The sequence below is a fragment of the Electrona antarctica genome (genome assembly GCF_951216825.1).
Source record: "Electrona antarctica genome assembly, chromosome: 20".
Classification (NCBI taxonomy): Eukaryota; Metazoa; Chordata; class Actinopteri; order Myctophiformes; family Myctophidae; genus Electrona; species Electrona antarctica.
The window spans coordinates 33,543,010-33,560,368 of record NC_136801.1 but is presented as its reverse complement, the minus strand read 5'-3'; the positions used below and the strand labels follow the sequence as shown (position 1 = coordinate 33,560,368).

The following is a 17,359-nucleotide window of genomic DNA, read 5'->3' as shown; positions in this document are numbered from 1 at the left end:
TTTGTGTAAATAAATGGATATACAGTTTTTTAAGTCCTTTGTCCTGTTTGTTTATGTTGCGACTGATGGATAATTTTGAATTATTAAGATTTAATTGTTTGTAGATCTGTTATTTTGTGGATGGAAGTTTCATGAAAGGCATGTTCCCTATGCCTTTCATATCTCAGGCCCTGGGTCCCACTGATTTCACTTCTCCCCTAGCCAGCGTGTATAGATATAATAATTGTTTTCTCCTGTTTGCCATAACATTATCTGCCTCGCTGTGTGTTTTTGCCCTTGAGTCTGTATGCTGCAAAGGCAGACAGCTAGGCTCCTGTGCTCTCCTATTTACGTCTTAATAGCGTTATTTTAGTCGGCACGGCCGTCATTTGTAGGGTGCCAAGTACACCTCCCAACTATAGGTGCCGCTATTATTCACTTTTGGTTACCCTCTGAACTCCAATTGAGTACTTCCCCGTGTCAGAGATTGTTTTGATTTCATATTGTATATAATGATCTCACTGATGATGTGTCAGTGAGAGATCTTTTTAACGCTGTACGGACCTGCCATTTTTCTCTCCCGATGTAATTGGTAATATATATCAAATGGAAAATCCTTATAGCTCTGGTGTGTGGACTGGTTCTTCTTTTCGTGTCTGTGTCAAATCCTTCTAAGGTATTCTGGTATACTCTGATACTTTTACTCTGCCTAATTCTCTCATTTTAGTATTGTAGTTTTCCTCTAAAGTATTTATCCTTAAAAGGTATTAATATAGTATTACAGTTTAACATTTTAACATTAAAGATAGTTTATATTCACTTGGTTTAAAAGGTTTTACAGTCCTTCTGACTTGAGTACTTGTACTCTATTACATTCTTACAAATTCTCCTCAACGGGACTCCTCCAGAGTCCAGACGATTTATTAGTTTCTAATTCAAAGGTTATCTGAATAGTTTATGGCTCTACACGCCGAAAGGGTCTCAGTATGTCCACTTTAACCACTTAGTTCTTAAAGCAGCAATGTTGCTGCGTCATAATTCGGACACTATGGTATTGGGCTTTTCATATTCATATTGGTGAATATGTATCATTAAATACATAACAAAATGGCCTTTCTCGCCATCTTTCCAACAGCGACCTTTACACCCCTAGCAATAAGGGTTGTGGCCCGGGCGGCTAGTGTAGCGGTCCGGGCACGTATAGGCTGCTAAGCCAGCCTGAAGGTGTGCCACGGGTTCGACTCCCGATCTCGACGACCTTTGCCGCGTGTCACCCCACCATCTCTCTCCCCATTTCCTAACACCATACTGTACACTATCCAATAAAGGCAGAAAAAGCCCCCCACTGTCGTAACAGTGGGGGGAAATGCATATCGATGTAAACGTGCACATATTGGTCGGTAATTTCATGAAACCTTCATACAAATGAAATAATGAATGAAAGCATAGATGTTCAGGCATTTTGACCATGAATGAAATGTCACAAAGGGAAAGGGGCTTAGCAGTGCATGTTCGCCAACCTTAATGCATGTTCGGACTAACGGGACTTCGGATCTATGGGCAGTTCCCTTCACTAATTGAAACCATGCCTTCGTAAATAATGTTAGTGTGCGTTCGCTGATTTGAAATCTATATAGCTAATTTGCCTCTTACATACCTATAATACTTTGACCAACAGGTAATAGGTCTAACATCAACAAACGTATAGCCTTTGAGATAGATATAACTTTAGATAGATAATAGATGTGTTACTGGATTGCTTTTAGTTTAATCTGGTAGGTGTGCTTCTACGTCTTGGTGTCACGTCGACCCATGATGGACTTCTTAGTGTTTCTCTCAGGTTTCAAAAGCATTATATAACACTTTGGTCCAAACAGTGACACCAAAATTCCAAAGCTAGAAGCTAAAATAGCAAAAACCTCCACTACATCTGCATATTTGCCTGGAGAGCTGATATATGCTGGGATGAAGGCTATCCACACGGCACAGAAGATCAACATGCTGAAGGTGATTAACTTGGCTTCATTGAAGTTGTCTGGAAGATTCCTTGCCATGAATGCTAGGAGGAAGCTCAGGAGTGCAAGTAAACCAATATAACCTAATAACACTGCAAATCCAACTGTTGATCCCACATCACACTCATAGACTATCTTATCACTGTGGTATTGTGTGTTTTTATGAGGAGCTGGTGAGGCAGACACAAGCCAGGCTATGCAGATTGCTGCCTGGATGGAAGTAAGAGCCAGAACTGTTCCTCTCTGCTGCATAGCACCAAAGCACTTCATAATGTCTATAGCCCCAGGCTTGGAGGCCTTGAATACAGCTAAAACCACCATAGTCTTTACCAGGATACACGAGACACACAGCACAAAGCTGATCCCAAATGCTGCATGCCTCAGCTGACAAGTCCAGAGCCTGGGACGGCCAATGAACAGAAGTGAGCACAAAAAACAAAGTATGAGTGAAAACAAGAGAAGGAAGCTAAGTTCAGAGTTGTTGGCGCGCACCATGGGTGTGCTTCGATGATAGATGAAGATTCCCAGTACAATGGCACAGATAAGTGTGCCCAGCAATGAGATGATTGTCAAGGAGATACCAAGAGCCTCATGGTAGGAGAGGAACTCCAGGCTCTTAGGAACACAGTGGTCACGCTGGGGACTGGACCAGAAGTCCTCTGGACAACTGGTACACTCTGTAGAGTCTAACAAAGATGACAAGGTTAAAGGGACAGACAAGTACAGTATTGTCCTAAAGATACTGTACATTACTACATGGTGTAAACCAACCAGTCTCATTGCTGATTTCTCCCTCAGAACAAGCAATGCAGTCAAAGCAGCAGACAGGTTCCCCTTTCCTTCTGGCCACACGGGTACCGGGGGAACAGCTCTCACTGCACACTGACCGAGGTGGCTACAGAGGAAATTAAGAATGATATATTTTTGTACAAACTGAATTACATTCACACCAGCTCAGCATTAGCTATAGAAAGCTGAAGTGACCTTTTTAGATTCAAAGTTCCAGAAGATTCTGTCTTCATCCAGGATGAGTTCTTCACCTGCAGAGACTAACTTCTTGACCACACCTACATTGTGAACTTTTGTGCTTCCATCAGGGAGCCACACCCAGTTCATGACATCATAGATTGGTAAAGCATCACCATTCTCATCAAACGATACGTGATCACCAAATGGTGTAGAGAAGTTGATCCTTTCCAGGTAATATAAAAGCTAGACATGGTGATAATTATCATGGTGAGAATTATAAAAGTGTGTTTTGAGCAGCTGCTCAAAATATTACTTGCACAATGTACATAGACAAGGGAAATAGATTTTGATGTACAATTTGTACTTGAAATTATTCAGACACTACTGCATATCAGGTTATCACAACTGTCCACTGTGTGATAATAAACAACTAAAACTAACAATGTAATGACTACTGCAGGCTCATAATTATTCCGCCCCATCATGACAAGTGTCTTGTGTGTACACCCTTTGGCCTTTTGCTGTTATGAACTGATCCAAATTGTATATATAGTCAGATTGGCCCAGACACCAGCCAAACCTAAATCATTATTAGTCTAAATTTGAACCCAACTAGAAACATATGTAACCTGTGAAATGACATTACACCTGCCATGGCTGTATTGTCCGCAAACCGGCACAGCTGTGCCCAATAAAAGGCCCTTTTCCTGGCACACAATGCAACATGTCATGGATGGCATGGGCCAGAGCATACACAGCCTTGTACACATTGTACTCTGGCCTGAGGTCAGATACATCCAAAAGTGTGGTTTCTGCTGTTGCTAGGTCCTCTTGTCCTGTACACACCCTTCCACCAGCATCCACCCACTCTGACGGAAGGGGGGGGAAATTACACTGAAATGTGTGCTCCCAAAACCGCCTCATCTGAAGAAACACAGTGAAAACATAAAGCATAATTCTCTAAAGCACAGCCTCTAAAAAGGCCTTCTAAATCCTGAGCTACGTTTTCATCAAATATTAATTCAAAATGAAAACAAAAATATATGTTGCTATATACTGTACATAGCAACAACTAACCCAAAGGGGTTTCCCGTCCTGAAAGGTATAGTTACAAACGGGGATCCCGTACATAATGGGTTTAAAAAATGAAACAAAAGACTTACTATGGTATTGCCAAGGCTGTTGTCATGGCCATTGTCGGGATGGATTTTTAACAAGAAGTCCTTTAGACCTGGTATCTCTCCACGACGGATGGCAATGCCCAGGGTGCCTCCCAGGTACGGCATGAAGTCTAGAGTCATGAGCTTAGGATATGTTGTCCAGGCCTCACTGGCCATCCATTGCAGACCTGTCACATTCTGCTTTACCACCTATACGGTATATAAATCAATGCTATTGAACACCCTTCATGTCTGTGTGTTGATTCACAAAATATTGAACGAATTCAAATTAAAAGTATTAAAAAGTGCCTCTGACAAAACCAGCTAACTCCATTGGACCCTCAAACTGTCTGTCTGTCTGTCTGTCTGTCTGTCTGTCTGTCTGTCTGTCTGTCTGTCTGTCTGTCTGTCTGTCTGTCTGTCTGTCTGTCTGTTTGTCTGTCTCCACCACCTCTCCACCTCTCATGTAAGTATCTGACAATATACAGTATAAATTCACAGTACCAACTTTGATGAGGCAGTATTGCTTTGTTTTAAAAATATGTTTTCTTAATTTCTTGAAAGATTATATACATAATAAATGTACATATTTAGGCTATATATATATATATATATATATATATATATATAATAATTAATTAATAATAATAATAATAATTATTATTATTATTATTATGAGTGTGGTTGCCCAAAGAGCAACCAGAATATTTTTTCCTCCGGAGTAATCGAATAATCAAACTGCCGCTGTGATTGGCCGAGATTTGCGTACCGTTGTAGAAGGCTAATTGGCTGTTGTTGGTTACGTAACCAATCTATGTTTTACAATTGTTTATAACTATAGTATGGTTGCCCTTTGGGCAAACAGACTATTCCGGAGTAATCTAACTTCCGCTGTGATTGGCCGAGCTTTGCATAACGTTTGTAGTAGCTAATTGGCTGTTGTTGGTTACGTAACCAATCTATGTATTACCATCGTTTATAAAGACATGAATTCCCTTGAGGGGCAGAAGACTTAGCACAGAATTTACCCTGTAGGATTAATAAAGGTCTACATTACGTAGTAAATGCGTCGGCTTGCAATCAGTGGCTTAGAATCAATAACATTGTATGAAAAGGTATTAAATACACCTGTCCAAAATGTAATGTTAATGGCCCTTTTGTCCATAACAAAACGTGACATTGTAATTGGCTGACAATATTAGTGGGAGGGGCCTATGTAAGCGACTGCGGCAACCACACTTTGCAGTGTAGTTATTATTATTATTATTATAATTTATTTAGAAAGTGGTTAAATTGCTTTCCCACAACCTCCTCCATGAGATAAACCATATTGCTCCCAGTAAATACAATGACCACACGAGCTGTGGATGTCTTCATCACAGTGACAATCCTCTGAAGTTCAGCTGGGTCGTTGTCCCAGGGCAGAGCCTCCACGTACGCCAGACAACCAAAACCAGACTGGGCCAGGTCAGACTGGAATGACTGGGCAGCATTTTGGCCATAGGCATCATCACGAAATAGCAGTCCTGCCCAGGTCCACCCAAAACGCTTCATAATTTGGAGCATAGCTTGGACCTGATGGATGAAGAATGGTGGGATAAGACCTGCTTACTTTGATTATGCACATACTGTAGTGTAAAATCAGTGAATCTCCTGCGTATAACCCACATTAATTTTCTTTTGATGCTGACCCTAAACCTAACCCTTCAACTCCAGCAGTATTATACACAAAGAAATGAGAGGCGATATGCAATATCAATAAAAAGTGATGTGTACTACTTGATACCAACAGATATTTTGTCTGTATAGAAGTTCACCTGGAAGGCATCACTTGGGATTGTTCTGAAGAAAGATAGGAACTTATTCCGGTCACTCAGACAGGCACACGTGGAATAGTAACTTACCTGAAAATACACAAAAGATATATTCTGTAATATACCTATACGGTACTATAATTCTTTATTACACGGCTTGGTTGAATGCTTGATTCTGATTGGTCAATCGCCAAATTCCTCGGTCTGTTATTTCTGGATAATGACTGCTCCGCTCTATAACACACCGATGCCAAAACAAACCCTCGGAGTACCTGCTGTGCTCCGCTGATTTACTGCTGTTTCCAACATGACAGCCATGATGTAAACACACACACAGTGGCCTTTACAGCAAAACATTGCTCTCAAAAAGGTTTTTGAAAACATTTCAGCGAGAAATAGACGGTGCAGTACCCGAAAATGGATTCTATTTGATCAATTCACTTCCTTGTTTTCCGACTGTGCTGCAGCTGGGCAGACGCCGGCCAGCGCGACACTTATGGGAATACTTTCATTACCGTAAGCAAGGAAATATGAGTCGTTTTGTTTTGTTTTGGGTAAATTTATTAAATTATGTATTAAGTAGCCGTGTAATAAGCGGGATAACGTATGGCTGAGTGGTCATTGTTTATAGATAAATCACCTTCAGGCTGATTAACCACTGACGCGACAGCGGAGGTGGTTAATCAGCCTGAAGGTGATTTATCTATAAACAATAACCACTCAGCCATACATTATCCCTTACATCAGAGGTGGGCAACTTTGAAGATGGAGAGGGCCACTATATTTATACAGTCACTCCAGAGGGTCACATTGCATATTACGGTCGTAGCAAAAACAGCCGATCTACAAGCTCAAAGCGCGTCGCAGTGCAACGCGTTTTGAGCTTGTAGATCAGCTATTTTAGCTATAGTTTAATTTAAATCCAGATTTTTTTTTGCTATTCTGGAATTGGAATCCTGAAAGATATTTTAGACTAAAGTAATTAAAGCCGGTCATGTTTGCATGATTGGAATTATAACAGAAATTAAATAATATACTTTATCAGTATTCCAATATTAGGGCCACATTAAGTGAAGATGGGGGCCGCATGTGGCCCCCGGCCGCCAGTTGCCCATGTATGCCTTACATAATTTCCCCCTAACAAGCAGAGCACGTTAGTGGAACAGAGCAGGGTGAAACTCTACACTCACTTTCCCTGCTCAATCCCACGCTAAAATTCTCAACATCGCTCACCACCACTCAGCTTGATTTCCTTCCGCTCGGTTCACACAAAAAAAAAAAAAAGGGAAAAAGAAGGGACTGCATTGTGTGCTGCGAACACACAGAGGCAGCTTTAGCCATCAGGAGGCCTGGTTCAGAAACACAATGCCATCTTTTGACAAACACGTATACGAACCCTTCAGCACTCACAACAAAACACACTATAGCCTTGCGTAGCCAGCCTTCATTTGCCTTTGCAATGCATATTGCCACGCAGTGATATCACCATCGCTACACAAGGCTAAAAACACACACCATGCAAGGTTTGTTAAAACTTGCATGGTGTGTTGTTAACCCCTAATCAATCACTAGGTTATACTTTGTTATGAAAAAACACAAACATTATCCTTTTTCATAAGACAACGCAATAACATAATAATAATAATAATATATACGATTTATATAGCGCTTCAAGGTATCCTAAGTCGCTTTACAGAACAGAAGTAAAAACAAATGTATTCGAAAACGAGTTAAAAGGTTAAAAGTTTACATTGTATAACAATATACAATGTGGCAATCTACTGCCCCCCATGCTCCATTCAAAGTCTGCCAGCTCCACTTACATGCTCTGTAAGTAAATATTGTTTTCTTTATCAGGCTGTAGAAAGACTACACTGTTTATCATTATATTAGATTTGTAAATAAACTAAAATAGCCAAAAAGAATAGCCAATTAAAATGGTGATGGTGAAAGAAGAAAACTTACCAAGGACACTCTGTACAAACCTAATACACTAGAGATGGCAATTGAACGTGTTGAGGAAGAGTCACCCACTATTCCAAGCACTGGAGGGGAGCCAACACAGCTCTCATTCAGTTGAAATTGTTCTTCTCTCCCACTGACCAATGACAAAGCTGAACGGAATGCTACTCCAAGTGTGAAACAATTATCATAGAGATTGTATCCCAGAGTCACGTTGGGTAGCAGGCTGGAGTTTCTGTTGATCTCAGTAATGGCAAAAGCCATGGTCTGGGCCATTCTGAACCCGGGAATGTTTAATCTAACAGACAAAGTTCCACAGTAACCTTGACAATTTTTTGTAGAACTACATCAAATAATCCTATGATGCTATAGGCCTATATTAAAACAATGTTCTCTTGCTTGCTTTTTTATGTGTGATACTCACCCATAGCAAATGAGATCCTGTTGCTTGGAGGTGAAAGACAGCTCAGGGAAGGCAGAGGAGAAATGGATTGCAAACAAGCCACCCAGAATAAAGTCCCCAGCCTTGTAAATTCTGTTGTATTTTAACTGTGCCTGTAACTCACAAGAAGAGGAAGGTGAGGAAGACAAAGGAGAGAATGAAGAGAACAACATCAAGCACAAGTACACATATGGAATCAGTTGTATAACTACAGAAGCGTTCATGACTACACCTCCTCTCCTCCTCTGCACACTTTGTCCTGTTGCTAATTTTTATACACAGTGTTAGGCCATCCCCTGAGCCAACGTATGCCATAACATCATCGATCACACCTTCAACACACATCAACACCCTAGCAAGGCAGAGGCCGAAGAAGAGGCAGGGCTTAACATACGTCAACAATGCTTTCATATCAAAGTCCTGTTATGTCAAATCAAATCAAATCAAATCAGATAAAATTAATTTATATAGCACATTTAAAAACAACTCTCATTGTACCAAAGTGCTTCAACATATCAAAAAGAGCAATACAGTACAATACAATACAGTAAAATACAATGCAGCAATATATATAATATAAGACAGTCAATGAAACAACAGGCAAATGAAGCAAAATAATATAAAATATAAAAGTGCAGGATCATGAGGGGGATTCAAAGGCTTGTGAATATAAAAAGGTTTTAAGTCGTGATTTAAAAGACTCAACGGAGGGAGCAGACCTAACAGCAAGGGGAATGATGTTCCAAAGTGTAGGGGCTGCGACAGCCGCGGTCGCCCCTGAGCCTTTTTTTTGGTTTTTGGAATGTGTAAGAGACTGCATTCTTCCGGTCCTGATGGAGGGGGGATAGGATAGGAGGTCAGTGATGTAGGAGGGGGCCAGCCCGTTTAGGGCTTTGTAGACAAAAATGAGGGTTTTGATGAAGCAATAGGAGGCTCTCTCTTACCGGGTATTTTATAATGGCTGAGAGGCGTAGTGAGACACGACGCAAAGCGGCCTGGGTTTGTAAGGCAATCAAGTGGGGGAGCACTTGATTGCCTTACAAACCCCATCTCAGCTACAGAGCTGCGGAAACAATGTAACGCAGCTGGGAATGATATGAAGTTATTAGTAGGGGAGCCTATCAATCAGATTCTGATCCCTGTGATTTTGGAATGTTATTTTTTGGAGACAGGTATATCTTGATTCTTGGGGTTACCAGAATGCCAAAAAAACATGTCTAAAAATGTTTCTGTTGGGTTTAGCATGTTTAATTAGCATAATTAGCTAATAAATTGTCAAAAACGGAAATGGCAATAACTCTGCTTCTAGGTAACTTATAAAGGTGATCTAATAGTCTGAGTCCATGTTTGTGATGTCCAGAAATTCATCTGTTACCATTGTGAAGTCATACAACCTTTCCTAATTAGCATAATTGCCATAAATTATGCAAAGACGAGATGAAAATCAGCAAATTGCTGCATGTTTTACTTTTAGTCAACTTTGAAAGCTTCTCACAAACTGTATGTTTACAACTCCAGGAATAATTATCATCCTATGAATAAATCATGAAACCTTTTGTCTATGTAATAATTATGTAATAATCACACCAAAACCAGAAATATATTATTATTGTCACAAACTAAAAGATCAACTTCCCCTCCACTCCACAAGGAGACTCCACAGTGGTTCAGGAAGTACTTGTGGCAGTGCCTCCCTCACTTCCTCCCCCTCATTTCCTCAATAAAGCAGGCCTGGATGCTCACTTGTCCCTTTAACCCAAACCACACAGCCACCCTTGTTTGCTGTGTGCAGGACCAGATGATTGCCTATGCGTCTTTGAACTTGTTTCAACAACCATCATCATGGCAATCATCATGTGAACCCAATGAATGTCAACCTTTTCATTATCCTGCAAATTAAAACCGGATAATATGAATTCCTGCTTCCTGGTGGTTTGTGGCTCCAGTTGAACTTTATAAACCTAACAAAATGGTCCTTCGACCCGGAAACTGAGCCACAACCACACAGTGACCAATCAGCCATCAGTAAAATGGCTGATGCACAGAACGGCGAAGAAGCTCTGTCCACTGAGACTGAGAGTATACCTGCTACTAGTGTAACAGACTCAACCCAGCTTTTCACAGAAGAAGCCACCCCACAGTCTCAAACTATTACACCTAGTAGTCCAACTATACCTCACCAAACACAAACAGAGCCTCACCTTTCACCAAAGCCATCATTAACGCCATCATTAACTTCCTCCCACAAAGAGGATCAAAACCCTTTGCCACCTGGTCCTGATGTTAGACCTAAAAGGAATAGACGCCCCCCTGATTGGTATGGTATTTCTGGTATTTCACAGCAAAGGCAACCTGCACTGTCCCTCGGTGCCCTAAGTTCTCACAGCAGGAGGACTCATACTAAATCAGGCTTTAGTATCCAGGCTAGGTCTCAATTAAGTAGGCATTCAAGCAGTAGCCATGCTTCTCACTTAAGTGATCTCCAAATCAGCGTTCTGGATGAGAAGAAAAGGAAAGATGAACTAGAGGAGCTTAAAAGGCAACGACAGGAGGAAAAGCAGCTTGATGAACAGTGTAAATCAATTGATGAGAGAGCCAGAGCTGCTCAGCACACGCAAGAGGATGCACATAAGGAGAGAGAGAGGATCGTCCGACAGGTTGAAATGGACCGACGCATTCGCATTAAAGAACACCAGCTCCAATCAGCCCAACTTGTTTCCAGCTTTATTCATCAAAATATAATTTCTGATGAGCACCCTGAGGGAGCTGCTGCTCTCATTCCCTCTCCTAATGGAAAAGCCACCTCTTCATTCTATGCCCTGCCTTCCATATTCACGCCTGCCTCCTCAAGAACGATGAATGCTGACTCACAGCCCCTAACATCATCAACTGCTCAGCCATCTCCAACATCCCCCATGCTTCAATCAATACAGCAAGATGTAGTTCCTGCCCAAGCTGCTATGCAGCCCTTAGGCCCTACTCAGGCTCCCAGTTTGCCCTATGTAGTTCCTGCCCAAGCCGCTATGCAGCCCTTAGGCCCTACTCAGGCTCCCAGTTTGCCCTATGTAGTTCCTCCCCAAGCCGCTATGCAGCCCTTAGGCCAGGGTTCCCCAATAGGCGGCCCGCGGGCCATTTGCGGCCCGCGGAGCGCCCCCTTGCGGCCCGCGGAAGAATTTCAGAAAACAAAACAAAAAAAAACCTTTTTTTTTTTTTTTTTTTTTTGAGGGGGCTCCCAGATATAAATGGCATTAAATGGGGGTCAGTAGCCTATGCATGTCAAACTGGGCATCCTTTTCAAATGGGGTCCTGCCCTGAAAATGAATTTTCAGGGCAAGACCTCGACCTCACGCGTGCGGACTCGGCCCCCAGCCTGGTACCCTAGTCAAAATATGGCCCTCGAGGAAAATTAATTGGGGAACCCTGCCTTAGGCCCTACTCAGGCTCCCAGTTTGCCCTATGTAGTTCCTGCCCAAGCCGCTAAGCAGCCCCTAGGCCCTATTCAGGCTCCCAGTTTGCCCTATGTAGTTCCTGCCCAAGCCGCTAAGCAGCCCCTAGGCCCTATTCAGGCTCCCAGTTTGCCCTATGTAGTTCCTGCATCGCTGTCCAGCCCTCACATGTCTGCCCAGACAATGCCATCCTCCAGTCACCATGCAGCTGCCAGTGTAATACACTCTGCCCTCTCTACTCACCATGCACTTCCACCTCCATTTACTGTCCATGCCCCAGCCTATACTGCATCCATACCTGGCCCTGTACAGCCCAGTTCAATCAGTAGTAACCACCAATGCTACAAGCCACATCATACCAGCAGCCACAATCTGCATATTCACAGGTTCAAACCCCCAACTCCATGGATCTGTTCATAGCCTCTGCATATGGGATACCCAGGCCATCACTTCCTGTGTTCAAAGGTGGCAGAGAGACTGAATTTGCCCTCCTGAAAATGGCCCTAGAAAACCTCCTTGATATCCATCCCCATCTTACTGAACAGTATAAATATCAGATCCTATTAGACCATCTTCAGCACCCAGGTGCTAACAAATTGGCCAGATCCAGCATGCATGATGCAAGACCATATTCCTCTGCCCTCCGAGCACTTAAAGAGAGATACGGCCAGCCAAGGCTGCTTGTTCAGAGTGAAATTGGAGCAATATTGAATTCCCCCATCATTCGCATTGGTGATGTAGAGGCCTTGGATGATCTTTCACTTTCTATACATGCCCTGGTAGGCATGTTGCTGTCCCTAGAGGGCCCCACTGGCTCGGAGTTAAAATGTGGCTCTCATGTTGACAGACTATTAAGTAAACTCCCTGTGCAGTACAGAGATGCATTCGTGGAGTACTGTATTAACCGAGGCATTCTGACTGGACAGGCAAACCAAACATACTCCCTCCTTGACCTTTCAACTTGGCTGCAGTCAAAATCAAGAGCCAAACGGATATCGGAGAGAGCCGTTGATCTCCACCAACAGGAAAGACCACGGGCTGCAAAGGAACGCCAGCCCTCCAGACAGGTCTCCTCTGTCTACTTGTCAACATCATCATCAGAGATGGATAGCACACCAAGAGCCGTCAACCCCCAGGAGAAGGTAAAGCCTAAACCTTACTGCCCCCACTGTAATGTCAGAGATCACTTCCTTGGTTCATGCATAGACTTCAAAAAACTTTCCAAGAATGACATTCTGAAATGGATCAATGAAAAGGAGAGGTGCAACAAATGTGGGAGAATGCATAAAATCGACAAATGCACCTTAAAGAGGCCATGCAATATCTGTAAGGAGATTCACCTGACCATTCTCCATGATTTTAATGTGAACAAATCAGTCACAGCGATGTTTATATCCTGCCCCTCAGAGCTCCTTTACATGGACAAACCCAACCGTTATGTTGAAAGTTGTCAATGTATGTCTCCACCATGGGGAGAAGACCCTCAGAACTCATGCAATCCTTGATGATGGTGCAGACAGGTCCATTCTGCTTCCTGAAGCAGTCCAGGTCTTGGGCCTCACAACCCAGCCCGAAATCATCTCACTACGCACAGTAAGACAAGATATAGTGCAATTGAATGGAGCATCTGTATCCTTTGAAATTTCCCCTATCAACCAGCCAACAGAAAGGCATGTTATCAATGGTGCATTCACTGCAGACAATCTAGGACTGTCAGAACGTATGGTTACTTGGTAACCTTTGTTCTCTGAGTGAAGAGACTACCTCTCCACCCAACATATTTCATATCTAAGGGGAATGACCCCACCTCACTTGTGACGTGGATATCTCTTTAAGACACACCAGTTGTACTGGCACGCACGGGTATATAAGGCCCAGGTGTGCGTGATTACACTGGTTTACTTGATCGACACCGCTTCTGAGCGACATCGTGGTGGAGAGGTAGTCTCTTCACTCAGAGAACAAAGGTTACCAAGTAACCATACGTTCTCTATCGTATCGAGACTACCTCTCCACCCAACATATTTCATATGTAAGGGGAACTCTGTAAGACACCTCGTGAGGAAGCGAAGCAGTCCCAGAACCCCGAAGACACCGCCAGTGGGCTCCGACCCAGCACATACTAAATTTTGAATTATTTATCATGTATGTTCAATGTAATGTATTTACAACCCCTGGAACGGCCGGACAGCCACGCCATCCACCGCCAAATGCTCAGGTGCTAGATGCCACCCAGAGCCCGGCCCCGCAAGGCACTAAGGCCAGAGACCGCAGGGGTGAGGGGCCACCCAAGCCAGCCCACCAGACGCAAGGCTGGCTTGACTGGTGAAGGTGACAATGACACCCGCCGCTGAGTAGCATGCGAGACCAACTCCCCGAAGGGAGCGAATGCTGCATGTTCAGCCGGTATAACCGGGTGAATGTAGACGGAGTAGACTAAGTCGCCGCTGTGCAGATCTCTGTCAGAGACGCACCTTTCCGCAGCGTCCCCAGGTGGAGTGTGCCTGCCCTCCAGGCGGCACTGGTACTCCTGCCTGTTTGTGTGCTGGATAACCTCTGTGATCCATGGACTCTCACTCGAAGCACTCAAAGAGTTGGTCCGTTATTCTGTGGGCCTTGTGTGGCCCTGACGTCCGACTCTAGTGCTCCGATAGGACAGAGTGGGGACCGACTCCATCTCTGTACGTCGACTGTCTGTATGACGACGGTAGGGCAGAGCTCAACCACCTGATTGAGACATGCCCTTTTGAAAACATTGGGGAGAAAGGCCGGTTTGGGGCATAAGACTATACCATCATCCATAGGCCTGCAGAGCTCAATATGGATTGACAGCTCGCAACTCCCCCGTTTCTCCTTGCAGATGTGACGCCGACAAGACTGCTGTCTTGAGCATGTCAGGCTCACTGACTAAGGGTCGTAGAGCCTCCAGGGCTAACCCCAGATGGGCTTGATTGGGTCCCTAACCTGGGCCCCTCTGAGCCTCAGGGCACCCTTCAGGAAATGCTCTTCTTTTCTTTGTAACGAGGTTACTGCAGTCTGCAGGGCCTGCGCTCCAGCTCAAGTCAGCCTGCCGAACACTCGGTCAGCTGACTGTTGAAGCCCTGTTCTCAGAACCAGAACGATCCTTGTTGTCGCATCACAGTTTTACAAGTAAAAAGTGGATGGCCTTCGTTTTTGTGCATAGTTCCCATCACGTTTATGCTGCGGAGCTAAGCACACACACAGTGAGAAGGGTGCTGGCCACCACACTGATACCACATACGGTAGAACCTGATAAATGCTGACAGCGTCGATCAAGAGGCTGTCCCACAGATCTCAGATTGGAGGGCACCTCAAAGCCCATGTGGCAGCGAGGCCCTGTGTGGAATGTGTACATGTTCCTGTTGGGGCTGGCCTGCCTGCCCACCTATATGCCTGCTGGATTGTTTCACAAGCCAGTGAGTGGAGTCCAGTCTTGGAGACTATCTGCCTAAGACAGTTAGGCCCATTAAGGCCCTGAGAAGAACACTGAGGAAGGCCCTGCTTCACCGCCCTGCTTAGGAGGGTGGGAAGGGTGAAAATCAATAGACTGGATGGCTCACACTCCGATCAGGCCGTAGGGCAAAATGCAGGGATTGGTGCCGACGACACCTAAGCATTGCCATGTAGGAAGCGGCAGCACCCCTCACTGACAGGGACATTCTTGTGGCCGCTAACGGCAAGAATGCTGTCCTGTGAGACGCCATTGCAGCCCAAGTCTCCACGGGCTTAATTGGCTCTCTAACACCGTTCAAGTCCGTCACACGTTCGAGACCCTGAGGCCAACGGAAGTTCGTGTGGAAGCAAAACTGGCTGTTTCTAGCCACGGGTAATTTATAGTAGAACTAACTACAACGCTAGCTAGGGCCGCGCCAGGCCACTATGCAAAGCTAAATTACCCACCAAGTTAGTGTTAACCCGGTAAAAGAAAGCAGACTTACCGTCTTTCTTCGACTTGAAGCCTCGGGGAAAGGTAGTTTCCGCGGCACCGAGAAACCTTCTCGTCCTTATGGAAATAATCAGATACCAATCGGGAGACTTCGCTGCGGTGTGTGTTACACATGAGAAGAACGTATGGTTACTTGGTAACCTTTGTTAGTGAAGAGACTACCTCTCCACCCAACATATTTCATATGTAAGGGGGAATACCTCTGGATGAGGAGGGAGCTCACTCCGTGGCTTCGGTAGCCGGTCTCCAACAGACAGAATTACACCCAGGTGTTTACACAGCCATGCCGTAATACAACCTTATGGTGGTTCTGCTCACCCCTGACAGTCACATTCTGCTGTGTGAACAGACAGAATTATTCGCTGGAACAACGTGGAACGTGTGAACTGACGCTGTCAACGATACGCCCGCGTAGTGCATGACTGTGAATGACAGATAATGCACTGGCCGCATGTTCAGAAGAGCCGGAGACACCAAGTGCACCGTGACTGCCCTCGGCCCTAAGGGGCGGAGGCACAGCCTGAGGGTGGCCCGACTCACTAGAGCAAGGGACCGAGTCCCTGCTTTGCCCTCTAACACATGCCGAGGAGCGCTGTGGACTGTGAGAGTTGACGCCTGCAAGGCCTCTTGTCGAGGTGCCGGCCTAGGTGCCCAAAGTGCTGCAGGTGCCTGGCCACATCGTTGTGGCACTGCACCTCTGAGCGAGCACATACCATTCAGTTATCCAATTTAGGATGCAAAGGCCCTCCCGCCAAGGACTGCGTCCAATCGGGGGGCTAGACATATGCCGAATGGGAGGATACGGGACTCAAAGGTTCCGTCGTCTTAAGACAAGCCGGTCAGTGCGTCAGTGTGTCCGACCCGGGATCTGAGTATAAACATCCCCGGTCGAGCATGGCAAGCCAGTCGTCTTGGAGGATGGCTTGCCAGACCCTCAGCCCTTTCTTGCCAGGAGAGTGCTGTAAGCAGCACACAACCCCCCGAAGACATAGTGGAACCCACCCAGGGGTCCACCTGAATTGTCTTCCAGGACAGCCGCTGTCCCGAGAGACAGCGGGTGGGGTCTGGGGCCTTAACTGTCAGGACTGAGGGATGGGCTTAGCCCGCCGAGCACATTTTAGCCATACCCCGCCGGTTGGCCTGTAACCGGACACGTAGGTCCCTGGAACTGCCAAACCTGACTGGGGTTGCACAGCCTGAGGGCAACCGAGTCAAGCTGCTCATGGCTGCTTGTGGAGGTGCACATCCTGTACACCTCCACAGCCTCCTTAGGATGCTGTAGCAAAGCACTGGCCTTTTGGCCGAACATGGCCGACGGCTCAATAGGCAGCGTCATTGGGGGAGCTTGGTCCTCCTATCGCAGCTTGGATTGGGGCCGCCACAGATGGCGCCTCATCAAAGGGTATCGATAGCATTGCCCGCTGCTGCTGCCTGGGGAGCCTGGAAGCCAGTAGCTGCAGCTCCTAAAGGTCCGGGCCATTATGGTCACATAAGCGCCGCGTATAAGCCGGTGCTGAAGTAGTGACAAAATAGGCCTGTGTTGACTAGCTGCGCCTAGATAGCCATAGTGCATTCTTTGGATGAGAAGGAGCTTACTTTGTGGTT

At 45.1% G+C, this 17,359-nt stretch overlaps 1 protein-coding gene across 1 annotated transcript; it reads right to left on the bottom strand.

Moving 5' to 3' along the window:
- Positions 1-1,766: 1,766 nt before the first annotated feature.
- On the bottom strand, positions 1,767-17,090 carry LOC306913273 (extracellular calcium-sensing receptor-like; the record flags this gene model as incomplete). Its single annotated transcript, XM_079489864.1, has 10 exons — positions 1,767-2,680; positions 2,766-2,889; positions 2,979-3,206; positions 3,612-3,887; positions 4,127-4,333; positions 5,432-5,698; positions 5,941-6,027; positions 7,903-8,197; positions 8,324-8,454; positions 16,932-17,090. The coding sequence occupies 10 exons, from the start codon at positions 17,088-17,090 to the stop codon at positions 1,767-1,769; spliced, it is 2,688 nt and encodes an 895-aa protein (XP_079345990.1).
- Between the last annotated feature and the right edge of the window lie 269 nt (positions 17,091-17,359).